A 15,278-nucleotide genomic window follows, 5' to 3' on the forward strand; every position below is an offset into this window, starting at 1 on the left:
AGCAAACTGATTTTTGGAGTGGTATTGGTAAAGTAACAGAATTTTCCCTTAAAAAAGATACATTTTCCGTACTTGTTCTTTATTCACGAATATAATGCCGGTAAGGAGGGTTGTGAAGAGTGCGGTTCCAGGGCTTTTGTGGGCTACTCCGTTAACCCCGCTCGTGTACAGCTACAAACACACTATAAATCTATATAGCCAGGTATAAAGTACATATATGCATTACTGCGCTAGAACAAACAGAAAAAAAATATACAGGAAACTACACAAAAAATTGGAACGTAACAGACGATCCTCAATCTCATCGCATTCCATCGAAGTTGTTTGTTGCCGCAGGTGATCTACAGTACTCGTATTGTGTATATAGGTATGTATATACTATATAGTATGCGATATAAATATATAAAAAAAAACATCGACGGTAACGGCGGACTACCACACGCTGCACTTTTCCGCCGGATTCATGGTGCTGCCCAATGGGCAATTGTAGGCGCTGGCGAAGTCGCGCGAATTCGAAAGTGGCCCCAGGACACGGACGAATCCCGGCGAGTGGACCGCGGACCGGATCTTGGTCAGAGCGTCCTCCGGCCGCATCGATCCACACCAGATTTGGGCGTAGTTGAGAAAGAACAGCTGGTCGTGGGTCATGTTCAAGCCGGGCAACTGCTGCTCCCGCCCGTGCAATGTCTCCCATTTCTTGTAGGCCTGGGAAAGAAAAGAAGGGGATTACTATATGTAAACCTTTATATACGACTAAATTATAGTACCCAGTTATATCTTTAAAGTTTACTTTTTCGTCAAACAAAAGTAAACATTTCAATACAATTGATGTATGTTTTCTAAATATAATAGAAGTCAAAGAATGTTAGTGTTCCCCAGCGATATGATTAAAAGTTCTAACATAAGAATGTTATGTTTCCATTATTTTAATAACATCCATCGATTTTTTATCGATATACCACAGGCTGACAAGACTATTCCATGTATTAGGGAACTTTAGCCTCCAGAGAGGACACCTAAACATATATAGTGACAGCCAAGAGGCTGTTAAGTCGATCTACTCGACAAACACCAACTCCCGTACAATAGCAGACTGTCGCAGATCTCTCCACGAGATGGCAAATCAGTTTACTATCAGCACTGAAACACTTAAGAAGCCCCTTCATCGACGATCTTACCGAAATATCGAAGATTTATCTCAAAAACATAAGTGGCTTTATTAAATCTTTCGGGTGGAAGACATGCTGATCAGCTTAACACAGGCTGAAACTTCTAGAAACGGGACCCTAGAGAAGGAAAAAAACGAGATCATGCGGTATCACAATGGACCCATTGAGGTCTAAGTGTGTCGGACTATAGTCCGACAGCCGCCCTACCCTAACCTAACCTAACCTAGTGTACACAAAGTAACTACATAATAATTAGCAAGGCACGCAGAAGCCTCCAGTATGATAAAGAATAATAAATATATGTAAACGATGTCAAAAATGCAAAAAAAAAAATAAAAATAAATAAAGACGTACCCGAAAAGCCTGCTTGAGACCGCCGTTATCGGCGATATTCTCGCCCTGCGTCATCCGTCCGTCCATGAACATGTCCACCTCATTGATCTTGTACCGCGAGTACTGATCGATGACGCACTGCGTCCGTTCTCGAAAAGCCTCGATGGTGGCATTGTTCCACCACTGCATCATGTTGCCCTCCTTGTCGAACTGCCGGCCCTTGTCATCGAACCCGTGGGTGATCTCGTGACCAATGACCACACCGATTCCGCCGTAGTTCAATGACTTGGGGAAGTGCTGACTGTAGAACAGAGGCTGCAGGATGCCAGCGGGAAATACTAAGGGATATGATGATTATTAATAAGTAAGAGATCCTGACTTAAAAGTGACGCCGCACCCACCTATATCGTTTTTATTCGGATTGTAAAAGGCATTCACCACCGCCGGTTCGGTGGTCCACTTTTCCTTATCCACTGGCTGGCGTAGGAGGCGCAGCATCTTCTCCGATTCCCATTGCAGGATGCTAAGGACATTGTTGATGAAGTTGTCCGGGACAATGGTTAGCTAAAAATTAAATCGTTGTTTTTACATAGTGTTCTTTACTGGTGTGTACCAGATACCAGTTTTTCCCCATACTCACATTCACATACTCCTGCTCCAACTCAGTGGCATTGGTCAGCAGCTCCGGATAGCCGATCCGCTCGTTCATGGAGTCTGCCTTCTCCTTGGCCACCGCCCTCGTCTCGTCGTCCATCCAATCGTTCTCGGCCAGCAGTTCGTTGAAGGCCGCCCGAATGGTGTGGATCATCTCGAGGGCCACCTCCTTGCTCTCCTGATTGAAGTTATCCCGGATGAACAGGGCTCCCACGGCCACGCCCAGCTTCTTGTTGGTCCACTCGACGCACTGCGACCAGCGTGTACGCTCCGACTGGATGCCCATGAGGATCTTGCGGAATTCCACCCGCTCCCGCTGATACTCGTCGATCATGTGCGACATGAGGGACATGACCAGGCGCCACAGCATGTAGTTGTGCACCACGCGGCGATCGGTGCGGGCCAGGATACGGCCCATTTCGGTGAGATACTGCAGGCCGTAGGTGACCACCGGCTCATCGTCCTGCAGGGGAATCCCAGGGCCCAGGGCCGCCTGCAGGTACTCCTGCCACTGCACCTCGGGCACCAGCTGCTGGAGCTCCGGCAGCGACATTTTGCGATAGACCAGACTCGTGTCATGGCGATCCGCCTCCGGCAGCGACACATTCACCAGCTGCGTCTCGAACAGCACCACCTTCTCCAGTTCGTCGGCGGCGGTGGCCGGATCTGCACCCAGGAGCAGGGCCACCTGCGTCATGTACCGGTGATAGGCCCGTCGATCGTTGGCACTGCTCTCCTTCAGGTAATAGTCCCTCGAGGGCAGGGCGTACTGCAGCTGGTCCATCTGCAGGATGTTCACCGAGCTGTTCTTGTCGTCGGCGCCCACATAGAGCTCGATCATCACCGGCTCGCTGTAGTTGAGACGCAGCTGGCCCATCAGCCGCTCCACGGACAGATCCGCCGGCGCACTCCAGTCCCGCTCGATGACCGGCCAGCCGCCCAGGGACTGCAGCACCTCCTTCAGCCGCCCAGTGCCTACCTTCCGGATTTGAGCTGGGAACGAGGAGAGACTTCTTTCGGTTACCTACTGTCACTCCCAAGGAATCCCAGGATGGATAGGTCGTTCAACTCACGTATATCCATGCAGCTCTTGAAGAAGGTTTTGGCCTTGATGGTGGCCCTGTTGTCGCGTTCGTCGACGGGTTCCTCGAGAACGGCGCGCAAGATGACCTGCTGTTGATCGGACAGGACCTGCAAAGGATTGGGAATAACCTATAGAAACAAAATCTCATCGAGACACTGGCCGAACCCAAGCAAATACCTCGAAGGTGCTGATGGAGCTGCGGTCCTCGGGAATCGGATGCATCTTGTTCCACGTGCCGCAGGCGTACTGGAAAAAGTCCTCGCAGGGATCGGAGTTCAGGTCCATGGCCGATAGCAGGGAGGCCGCTGTATTTGGTACGGATCGAATGCAGTGACACCATGTTATTGGGCAGTAAATCAAGCGACACCACCTGGGAAGCCCGTCAGCTGGCGTGCAATTAGTGGTTCACACCGTTTGGGGCCATAATTTATGCCACCCTTTGATCGCTGCGGCCATAAACTTGGCCCACAAATCATCGCCCCCAAAACTTCTGTGATAAGCAAAAACACTCAACTTTTCCCCAGGATGCAACTTTTACGTTATCCAAACTTTATGAATGAATTGGTGGCACTAATAGCCAAGAAGGCGCCATTTCCAGAGATAGACCTGCATTGTGGACTAACTGCACGGCCAATCCATAAATCAACGCCATCTAGCGGAGGAATTCCATTATCTCGAAGAAGCAAGGGCGAAATTCAATAGCGTGTCCCTAACCTTCGAAATTTTTCACACTTCTATGAAAGAAATTATTGATTTATGACTTAGCCAGAAACAGAAACATTGTAGCAAAATTGCATTCTTGGAATGTGCTTTCTTATTCTCCTTCTTGGAATGCCAGCAAAGGGTAACATAATTACAAATGTTATTACTTTCCATCTCTCCCCTAAGGCGTTTATCCTATTTTCGTTAATTATACGTAACTATATAGAGGATATAACGAATAACTCCAGAAACATACACAATTTTCTCCTAAACGGAACAGCTTTACCTCAATTATGGATTCGATTAAGGATTTGGGTTACCAATTTGGGGTTCAACCTAAAACTCGCATTCGTACACCCCAAAAAGCATGCTAAGTGGAGCACTTGAATCGATTGCATCGCCTGGTAATTGTTGCCATGTATATTTTAAGGGAATGTCCTGCACCCGGACAGGTGTATTTATTCATCCATCTAACCATATATGTATGTAAATCTACCGGCATGCCAACCAGTCAATCACAGTGGCAATTTCCTTGGCAAGTGACTTTGAGGTGTTGCTGGCTGCCCGCATAGCTTGACATAAGTGCATTTGGCATGGACGTGTTCGTGGAGCAGATGTTTTGGTCCCCATCGCAAGGGCCAAGTACACCCCATGTGCCATATCACATTTCCCATGTCGTATACCCCCTTGACAAACGGGCACTTAGCTATCTTAATAGCTGATAAATAATTTACAACTCAAATAAAAACCCCACATATTGGATGGTTGTGTAAGGCCCTGACACCCTTCGCTCTACCTTAATTAACTTACCCCTAGTACAGTTTCTGGTTTCTTATGGTCAAACTATATATAGACTTTATAAGGACTAATAGACATATGTGTGCTTACAAAGTCAGTGGTTAGACCACTCAATCTGTTTTCATTGTTGAATATATGTAACCCCACTTAATTTTCGTTGATTCATTATTAATTTTAAGTGTTTTTTTTCTTATCAAGAAAGTTAGTAAGTCAAATAAAATGGTCAAATTGCCTTTCTGGCAAATTCTTAATCCGATAGAAGTAATGCCAAATCCCAAATGAGTTTTGTACAAAGTGGTATGTTTTTTCAGTGGTTAGAAGTGCATTGGAACCATTCAGAATTAAATTTCTTAGTGTTTCTTCTAAGCTGGGCATGCGAACCCGAGATCCCAGCGGAATACTTCCCTTTCCTACCCGAAATCAGCAATCTTCCCCCCATATTTCTTAGTGGATCTCAGCTTACCTGTTCTCACGCACTCCTGGGTCATGCAAATGTTCTCTGTGCCCTCGTGGGCGGACCCCGAATCCTGGTTCCACCTGCCATTCGGCCTGTCATCGTTGCCTGCAATTAGAGTTGGCATATTTTCAGAATTTTTAGTATTTCCAATTTGCCAGCACACGCGGCGTATGGGTAATGTGTATTTAAGGGGGTTGGGCCAGGGGAAATGGAGGCCAAGTCGAAAACCTTATCAAGACGACGAGCATTTCGCGGGCCACTCAAGTAAATTGAATTTGAATTTTTCATTAAAAAAAAAAAAGGGAACCATCAAGCTCCCTCCCCGGCTTTATTAAATTAAAAAAACGAAAAGCTAAGCCCGATGGCTTTGGGGGGAGGGGGGCCCATTGGCTATCGATTGCCGCCTGGTCGGGACACATGTTGCATGTCGTCCTTGTCGAGGCTGTCAATAAAAATGGGATGTTCCCCGGGCGTTGGAGATGGCAGCTTTAGTTATTAATTAAAGCGATTCAGCCAACCGAGCCGTCCACCCAGCTAATACCATTTGCCCCGGCGTTAATAGGTTTAAGTGGACCGCAAGTGGCCAGAAGCCAGTGGCATGTGGCCAGTTGGCCAGTTGGCCAGTTGGTTACTTGGGTTGAATGTCCAGGAGCTGCAGCAATTATATTTCAGTGGGGGGATTTCATTAGGGTATGGACTTGAAGGAAAATCGGGAAAGGGCAGGCAATCGATTTGGATACCCTTGATTTGCAATAAAATTTTATACTTTGGTTTATTGCCTCTTTTATGCTTTAATATTGAGGGAATAACTGATATTGCAATGAATTCGATTATTAAATAAAATTAAACTGAACCTAGATTATTAAATCAAAATACTTGTTTATCTTAATCATATTTTTAGGCTTATATTATGAAAGATAATTTTCTATAAATGTATTTTTAATTATTTTTGTATGCATTGAACTAAAAATTAATAAACAAACAAACTATAAACATTTAATTAAAACCACCTACAGCAAAGGTGCCGAAAGTACCCATATTGATCTTAATTAGATTTCCCTTTTTTCCACAATTATGGTATCAACTCACTTTAAGGTTGAATGCAGAACAAAAGCGGAAAATCGATGGGTTGAAAGGGGATGGAAATGGAAAAGTGGAAAAGTGGGAGAAAAATCATAGTCAAGGCCAGAAGAGGCCTACCACAAGTTGCTGCTGCCGATGGTGAATGCTCAATGGTAATGATGATGATGGTGATGATGATGGCACTGGGTATTTACAGAGATGCCGCCAATGAGATATTTTTAAATTGTTATAAAAAGGCATAGGCTTTGATGGTGCCGCTGCCCCGCCATCCGTTTCTGTGGTTTCGATGAATGAATTTTTGGCGCAAAATATTAAAAACACTTTTTATCACGGTAAATATAAACAGGATAATGGTTTGGCAAGGGATGCAAGGGATGTAGATGTGTGTGCATATTCAATTAGCATAAGGAGCCCAAGGAAGAAAACGCGATCGATTGGAACGGCCGTTAAAAAATTCATAGACATCCGATTGATTACTTTTTGTCCGTACTTCTCTCTTGGTTTCTGTATTTTTGGGTTCGTTTTTTTGGTTTTTGCAATCGAGGGAGCACATGAACATGTAAATTATGCCACGACAGACATTCTTCGAAGGAGCGTCCCGGTTCGCAGCTCTTGAATATTTCAGTTGCTTTGAATCGCATTATTCCATGTGCTCCCGAACGAATGCAGAAGGGAGTCGAGAGTATGGGGCAGCACCCAACCACCACAGATACGAAAAGAAAGCGCAGACAGTGTCCTATTGTCACAAAAAAAATCGATTCAAAGAAATACTACTAATAAAGAGATTTCTAAATAATATTTATCCTTTTATCCCCCTAAAAAACAACACTTTTGTTATTTAAGCATGGTTAAAGTAGGCTTTAAACTATTATTTACTTTAATCAGGAAACAAAAAGGATGTTTTAATACTCTAGAGGTTATAGATTTAACTTCTATATTACAGAATATAATATAAGATATCATCATCAATCATAATCATAATCATAAGAATATCGAGTAGTTTTTAATCACATATGTATTTGCCTTGCTTAAGAACAAAAATTTAAAATTCCTTCAAGCAGTTTTAGCTCGCACTCTCGATGTTACTGAATAAAAATTTTGCCCCACTGTGCTGCGAACAACTGGCGCACCGCAAAAATGGCAAAAAGAAAGTAAGAGAGTGCTGTCATTGTTGTTGCCCCCGCTGGTTGTTGACATATTCTGTAATTGAATTTCAAACAGGCCGCATTACAAGGCAGGCAGGGCGGGAAAGAACGGGACGGAGATTACAACACCCCGGCAGATCCACATCCACATCCACATCGGTGTCCACCAGTGGCATCCTTTAGCCTGTTGCGCCGTATTCCCCAGGACAAGGAAATTGAGTTTTTGCACCATTTGTTTGAAACACCAGCGGCCAGGCGCTAAATTCAGTTAATGTTCAGTCTTCTGAATGGAGGATAGGATAACATGGGTCTTGGGGGGGCAGAAAAGCTGAGGAATCAGGAGCACAGGATGCCTGTTGATTGGCTGCTGACCCAGTAAGCCGCAGTTCATCCTGTCAACAGGTGAACAGATCTCAGCACTTTTGCCTTTTGCGGCAAACAAAAAGACCTAGAACTTCTGTTCTTATTTTTCTAAAGCGAAACCTCACTTTCAATAAACTTTTCTAGGTATATATATGTATATTAAGACTCATTGGCTTAAAGTCATGGAAGTAAGTCCAAGCACTTTGCCAAATATGATTGATGACTAGAGTTCTCCAAACGAAAAATGAACAAATCGCAATTTTCTTTCATAGATTGACATATCGCTTAATTTACTAAAAGACTGGCATACGTCGAAGAACACGTTTTTTAAGTTAATGATGCAAAAATGATTTCCGTCGTTGGAAAAATTTCATCATCCTATCTTTTAAACACAGAGCGTGAGAAATGTAAAAGTTTGATTGCTTTGCTGGAAGACATACGGTACCTGAAAACTATAAACGCGTTTATCTTGAAATGCTATTTTTTGCGATATGTCACTCTTGTATTAAATTAGCGATAACACACACAAATTCTTATGCAAAGAATTTACTTCATTCTGGACTTTGAAATTCCATTATGACACCTGGGAATTTTGTTATGAAAAACTAACCAAATACCAGTAAATAGCATTAGAAAGAATATATATAATATACATTGAGTGGCATGGAATTCAAACTGATTGTTGATAGCCAAACTATTTACTAGTTTTTATTTCATTCGTGAATAAAGCTTATCTTGCGGTTCTTACCTCCCTCTCAAATTTTCTGTGTAAAATCTTTAAATACCTCTAACTCTTATAAAAAATCTCACTAAAATAGAGTGTTTTTAACCAAAATCGGAATTACAAAAAATTCGAAAATTGGTCAAAAAATAAATTTGCTTTAAAGTGATTAGGATCGTTAGCCTAGAAAGCAAGCTGCTCAAAACAGTCGGTCTCTTAGCTGTACGCCTTCATTTGGCTAAGCTGCGATTGAAAACCCATTAAAAAACGAGTATTTTTGACCACAATCAGAAATCCAAAAAAATATGATGCTACCCCTTACAAAAAATGCGAAAATTGGTCGACAAATAAATTTGCCTTTAAGTGATTAGGATCGTTAGCCTAGGAAGCAAGCTGCTCAAAACAGTCGGTCTCTTAGCTGTACGCCTTCATTTGGCTAAGCTGCGATCGAAAACCCACTAAAAAAAGAGTATTTTTGACCAAAATCGGAATTCCAAAAAAAGATGATGCTACCCCTTACAAAAAAAGCGAAAAATGGTCAAAAAATACATTTCCCTGAAGGTGACGCAGATTGTTAGCATAGGTAGCTGTCTAAAGTTGGCGTACTATAGGTAGATTACGCTAAAACTGAGCCTCAAGAACCACTGTTGTCCCAAAACTTAATCCTTACCTGGTTCCAGGCGGTAAAGTTGGCATCGCTGGTGGACGCTGGCGAAGTAGATGGCCAGGGCCCCAATGGCCGCTCCCAGGACGGTGAAGGCGATGGCCAGGACGAGCAGGCGGCGCCGCTGCTGTGACTCCTTGAGCAGCCAGTCGCTGTGGCCCGCCACCCCTGCGGATCCCCCGCCAGGATTCCCCTGCGACGGATTGCCACGCTGGATTCCCACGCCCCCACTGCCGTCGGGCGCCAGGAAAACGACGGTGGGCAGCTTGTTCTGCTGTTGCTGTGGTTGCTGCTGCTGCTGCTGCACCTGATGTGGCACCTGTTGCTGCCCCAAAAGTGGCGACACCACCGTGGCACTCAGGTCCTCCAGCGGCACATTCGCCTGCAGGTAGCCATTGTTCAGGGGCTTCTCGAGATGCAGATTATTGGGAGCTGCTGCGGTGGCCTGTTGCGTTGCTGCTGCCTCATGTTGCTGTGACGACATTTTGCCTGCGACCCCACTTTTCCTCGGACGCCTGATATGTGGAAAACAACAATCGGCAATCAACGGTCGGCCGGCAGGTGGAGCGGTTCGGCGGTACAGCGGTTCAGCGGTCGGCGGACCGTTCGCAGTTAGAGCGACAACGGCGGCGACGCTGGCAACATCAGCGGCGATGGCACTGGCGAAAATCCAAGGGAAAACAATTTGGTTAGGAGATATCGGAAAGATAGTGTTCGGTGATATACAATTGGTCTTAAAAGCAGGGGCTTTGATGGACAATGTCAAGAGCTTAAGCCTAATTTATGGCCCCTTTGGTGCGTTGAACACTGATTTAGTTAGTTTCATATTTGTAATACCATTGTGTATAAATAAATGATTTAAATGTTAATAAATTTTTTGGGAAAACTTAAAATTTTTAATTGTTTATCACATACTTATTATTAAACCAAATAAAATTTAGAAATTATTTAGAGAAAAAGTATGGTATCTTTTCGTTGTACAGTTCTTTAAAGTTATGCAAAAAAAAGGTTCTTCAACGGTAGCCAAAATTGTGGATTAAACTAGTGATCGAAAATCCCATAGAAAACGTTAATTTTAATCTAAATAAATATAGTTTCCCTATAAACTAAAATTATAAGGACTTTATAACAGTCCTTTTAGAAACATATTTAACATAAATTATAATCTATAATTGTAGATGCGATTTAACAACAAAAAAAACCATTTTTAAAGACCCCTTCCAATTTACAAGTGTACCATAACTATCGCTTTTATAATAGGGATTCAGCGATAAGTAAATATGTAATAAGGGCTTTAAAACACACGATCTATACAATCAGAATAAAAACATTAAGTAAAACATAATTAAAAATTACTCTAATTACTGAATCAGTTTTTATATTTTTTGTTTTTGTATATTACTATTTTATTTATGATTTATATTTATGAACTGTTTTAATCACAAGTTTCTTCCAAGCTTGCTCCACTGTAGGCGGACCTTCGTAATTTTATCAGATATCTGGGTAGACGTAAGACCAGACCGGCCAACACCGGACCCAACCAGATCTCCCACGATCGTTATTTGGTCAGACGACAGGTTCATTGCCTTCCACGTGTCGAGTGTTCACTGTGGTTTCTCTTGCGCCAAAAGGCGGCGAATGGAGGGGGGGAAGAACAAAACAACCAGAAGTTACGGCCGCATGTCTCTTGTCAGAAGACCGGGACTCGAATATTTTGACAGGTAATGATCTTCTGATATCATCTCCTTTGCATTGTTGTTGTTCTTGGTTATGGCTGATATGGCCGAGTTGTTGTTGCTGCCTTTCGTAGGCAGTTGTTCTTGTTGTTGCTGTTGCTGTTGTGACGTGCGATCAGGGCCAACGTGTTTTTCGCGCAATCGAAGCCGGCAACTCAGCAGGGGATGCAAAGCCAAACAGTTTGTTGTGCCGTGGATTACAGTGAGCCTCGTTTATAACTCTAAAGTCGTTTTTAAACCCATTAAAAACTTTAATTTTTAATTATCTTTAAATATAATTAACAATGGCAGCTCAACAAAACAAAAGAAAAGAAATCAAAACTATTTATAACACTCCACAGTCTCAGTTGATTAAAGAATTACCCAAAAATCATTAGCCTGAGATTGGATAGATAAGGAAAAAGCTTTAAGAGTTGTGCCACTTTTAAAATGCATTTGAATTTGTAAATTTACCACCAGTTATCACTTTTTTTGGGATATCTATAATAATAATGGGATACCATTATAACATTCATAGAGAAAACTAACTAAGCTTTACATTTATGATACTAATAAACATTGTACTAGGAAATACATTTTCTTAGGTCTCAAATAACACATACACTAGTTATTTCTTTTTTATATAACGCAACAGGAGTTCACAAAACACAAATATAAATTTTAATCAGTGATCGCTTGATATTCTGCACATCCGATCTTACTTTCTAACCGATATCCACTGTGACTTAAGGCCCGGATTAATGCGCGGCAAATTTTGCAAAACTCGAAACTAGTTAACCCAGCTGCGGTGAGCAGCGACGTCGACTGCGACAGCGGACTATATCATCTATATATTGTCTCCAAGCCAGGCCGATCGGATCTGATACGATCTGATCTGATCTCTAATGGCAGATGACAGATCGAAAGCCCATCGGAAATCCAGATCCAAATCTCGTGACTCTTATAAATATTTAGTATTCCCAATGTTTCAGACTCGCGATCGTCGGCAATACGGTTATTAAAATTGGGTACTTTGTTGGGCCACGTGAAATGCGAAACGCTATGGTTTTATCTATATATTTTTTTTGAATGAGGAGAGGAGGAAGCTTAGAGATAGATGACTAGCGATGAGGAGGATAGAAACTCGAACGAAGCGAGACAAACTAAAATAAATTAATGCGACCGTCGTTAAATTCGCATCGTATTACCGCAGCTGGTTCACAAACTAAACCAAAACTTTGAAATTCATAATCGCACAGAAAAAAATTGGTACTTCTTGGGTGTTCCAATTATTGGTATTACTAAAAAAAAGTTTTTTTTTGAAATTGGTTTTTCAAAATAGGCATAATATCACTAGTTATAGCATCAATATATCTTATCTTAAGTAGTAACTTAAAGACTGTTCACTGCACAGAAAATAATGTTTTATTTACACTTTTTATTTATTTCACTTAAAACAAAGTTTCAGAACTTATTTTGGAAATGCTATGTTACTAATTTTTAAGGTTTTGAATAATATAATAATTGTTCCAAAATATAGAACTTATGATCTTATTTTTTTCTGTGCACTTTCCGGTTTTTTTGTTGTCAAACTCTTTATAATATTTTAGTGCATTACTTTTTGTTGTGCTGCTGATTTTAGTGTTATTTTGTTGTTGTTGTTGTTGTTGCGTCGCGGATTACCGTTCTTGTTCTTTTTGTTTTGGGCGACTATTGTTTTTATTATTTATATCTTTTACGACTTTCACTGCCTTCGATTTGATTTGTTTGTTGTTTTGAACTAACCGCTCGATGGCATTTGCGATTCGCCAGTGAGTGCGAGTGGGTGCGCGCTAGTGTCGCTCTCTCTCTTTTTGTCGCACCGCTTGGGACCCCTGATACCACTAGGTAATATTTTTTATTTGCCGCCAAACGCGCGAGGCGACTTCTCGATGCCAACTGAGCGTTCTCAACGCGTGTCCTTAGCTTTTAAGCAGTCGCTGTCGCAGTCGCCGTCGCTGCCAGCGTCGCAGTCGACGTCGCCGCCAGCAGCAGCAGCAACAACAACAAAATGAACAAAGTATTGCCAATGGCAGTGACACCCCAGAGGTTTATATTAAATTAATGCTAAGTTGGTTACCGAGCCCCAAAACGAATAAAACAATACGTGGGTGGGGGGATGTTGAGATGGTCCCAGTTCGCTGGACAAATTATGGATGGTCAAGCATTAAAGTATTGGAGCATTAGAAGACAGACTTCCTCGAGAGATAGAAAAAAAAGTCGAGGACTTGGAATATCCCTGAATAATATTGCTTTGTAAATTGTAATATTTTTAAAAGGGATCCAATACTAAATATGGATCATAGAATACTTGGACTTGGAATATCCCTTAATAATATTGCTTTGTAAGTTGTAATATTTTTAAAAGGGATCTAATTTTAAATAAAGATCATAAAATATGATCACTTATATTTGTTCTATAATACTAGATTTCTGGGTTAAATATTAGTGGCAATTTAAAAATTGAAAGCCCCTTAAAAACTTTTACAACTATTGTAAAATGTGTTACATTTCTTGTATTTATACCTAAAGACATACACATTTTTTGACTATTTGTAATAATATGCCTTAAGTACATAAATGTATTTATGTTTTCTTAAGTTACCCATCCACACTCCTTCTGATAATAATATAATAAAAGAATTATTCGGTTCTGGTAGTATAATTCATTCAGAACTGATAGAATACAGGATAGGACAGGATGCATAGGATATCAGATGGCCCATCAACGAATGATGGATGTTTACCAGCCAAGTGTGGTGCAGACACCGGTGTTTACCGGGCAGGTGAGGTGGCTCTGCTGTTACCCTAACTCATTACTATTACTACGTACCGCCGATGGAGGCCCATTTGGCACGTTCCACACACAAAGCGTTCTAATCGCGGTTCGGTTTTTAAGTTTTGTTTCTGTTTTTGAGGTTTTTGGCGCGGCTGTCTGCGCCAGCCTGCATGACGCTGTAACCCACCCATTAAACCACCGAACCACCCACCTCCCAGCCGTATAAAAACCTCCCAGAGAGCCACCCCCTCCCAACCGCTGGCCACTGGCGTTGGCATTATCAGTGCGTGATCATCGTGTCATTGTCAATGGGTTCCGAAAAAAAAAATTAATTACCCTGTCCGATAAGTTGGGTGATTAGGGAGCGCTCCCCCTGTCCAAACCACCGAACCCTATCCCACGTACCCACTCCCCATCCGCAAAAAGCAACCCACTTTTCTGGCCATCCTGTGTTATTGCTTTGTGACACTTGTTCTGGCCAGGTAATCGTCGAAATTGCGTTCTCCATTCGATTTCGCTGATTGATGGAAGACCTGTCCCCAGTCCACCGAGTTCCCGAGCGATCATATATTGGCAGTTCTGTCGAAACACCCCTCCTGAAATCCAGTAACCCTATAACGTAACCAAGCCACCCTCAAAACCCCCTAAATTTGATCGATTTTCGTTAGCCGATTGTTATCCTAGCTCACAAAAATAGATTGAAAGTTTCCAAACACGCGCTTTAAGCTTAAAAAAAAGGGCGCCCAACAGGTGGCGTAATGACACTGCGATAAACCGGGAACAACTATTAGATTCCCGATTTATTTATTATTTGTTTTTATTTTTATTTATTGAAAATATGTACACTGTTTATATGAAGATAATCTCTTTTGTTCTAGACATCGGTTGTAAACGCTTTCATAACAACAAGCTATCATTTTATTATTTTATGATAGTATCGAAATGATAAGAGGAATTGTACATCGAACTGAAACCCTACAGAAAATGCATCAAAAGTGGTCAATGGCCTTAATAATTTTTATTTTAATTGTAAATGTAGAAAATATGTTAGCTTTTATTTTTTTGTTGCAATGAAATATTAAATCGAAACACTTTCAAATGAAAGAATCAGAGCCATACATATATTTATTAGTGTGTATTTTTTCCGGTGCACTTGCGTGTGTTGCTACCACAAATCAAAGTCGTACACTTGGATTATTCCTGCCACCTTTCCATCGAGAATCGAAAAGGACATTGACACCACTTGGTTACCGGTTACCTGGATTTCTAGTTTTGGCGCAATACTTTTCCCGGCACGTGCGTTGCTGCTTTTTTCTGTTGACATTGGCGGATTGCGACTCCTCGGGCGCCATATGGCAGCCCAAAATCAACTTGGCGCGCCGCAAGAAGCACAAATAATTCCGAAACTCCCAAAAAACGAAGAATAACCAACGATACGTTTTAAAAATATTTTATTATTTTAGTACTAAAAGCCCTTGGACTTTTTAATTCTAAATTTCGCGTTGTATTTTAGGCTGGGAAGTTGTTCTCTCGGCAAACGCCTTATTCCTTTTGCATGTTTGGCATGCGACT

The 15,278-nt window shown here is 41.9% G+C and overlaps 1 protein-coding gene across 4 annotated transcripts; it reads right to left on the minus strand.

Moving 5' to 3' along the window:
- Positions 1 to 62: 62 nt before the first annotated feature.
- Nep1 (Neprilysin 1) lies at positions 63 to 15,176 on the minus strand. Of its 4 annotated transcripts, none has more exons than XM_036821344.3 (9): positions 14,965 to 15,176; positions 9,180 to 9,832; positions 5,204 to 5,302; positions 3,418 to 3,545; positions 3,230 to 3,347; positions 2,143 to 3,149; positions 1,904 to 2,066; positions 1,524 to 1,840; positions 63 to 705 (listed from the first exon to the last, which is right to left on the minus strand). In XM_036821344.3, the coding sequence occupies exons 2-9, from the start codon at positions 9,655 to 9,657 to the stop codon at positions 433 to 435; spliced, it is 2,583 nt and encodes an 860-aa protein (XP_036677239.2). In that variant the 5' UTR covers positions 9,658 to 9,832; positions 14,965 to 15,176; the 3' UTR covers positions 63 to 432. The 4 variants fall into 4 exon arrangements, with proteins under 4 accessions (XP_036677239.2, XP_036677238.2, XP_016923021.2 ...); XM_036821343.3 differs by lacking the exon at positions 14,965 to 15,176 and adding an exon at positions 12,674 to 12,827; XM_017067532.4 differs by lacking the exon at positions 14,965 to 15,176 and adding an exon at positions 12,507 to 12,824.
- Between the last annotated feature and the right edge of the window lie 102 nt (positions 15,177 to 15,278).

This window comes from Drosophila suzukii, chromosome X (assembly GCF_043229965.1).
Source record: "Drosophila suzukii chromosome X, CBGP_Dsuzu_IsoJpt1.0, whole genome shotgun sequence".
Taxonomy (NCBI): Eukaryota; Metazoa; Arthropoda; class Insecta; order Diptera; family Drosophilidae; genus Drosophila; species Drosophila suzukii.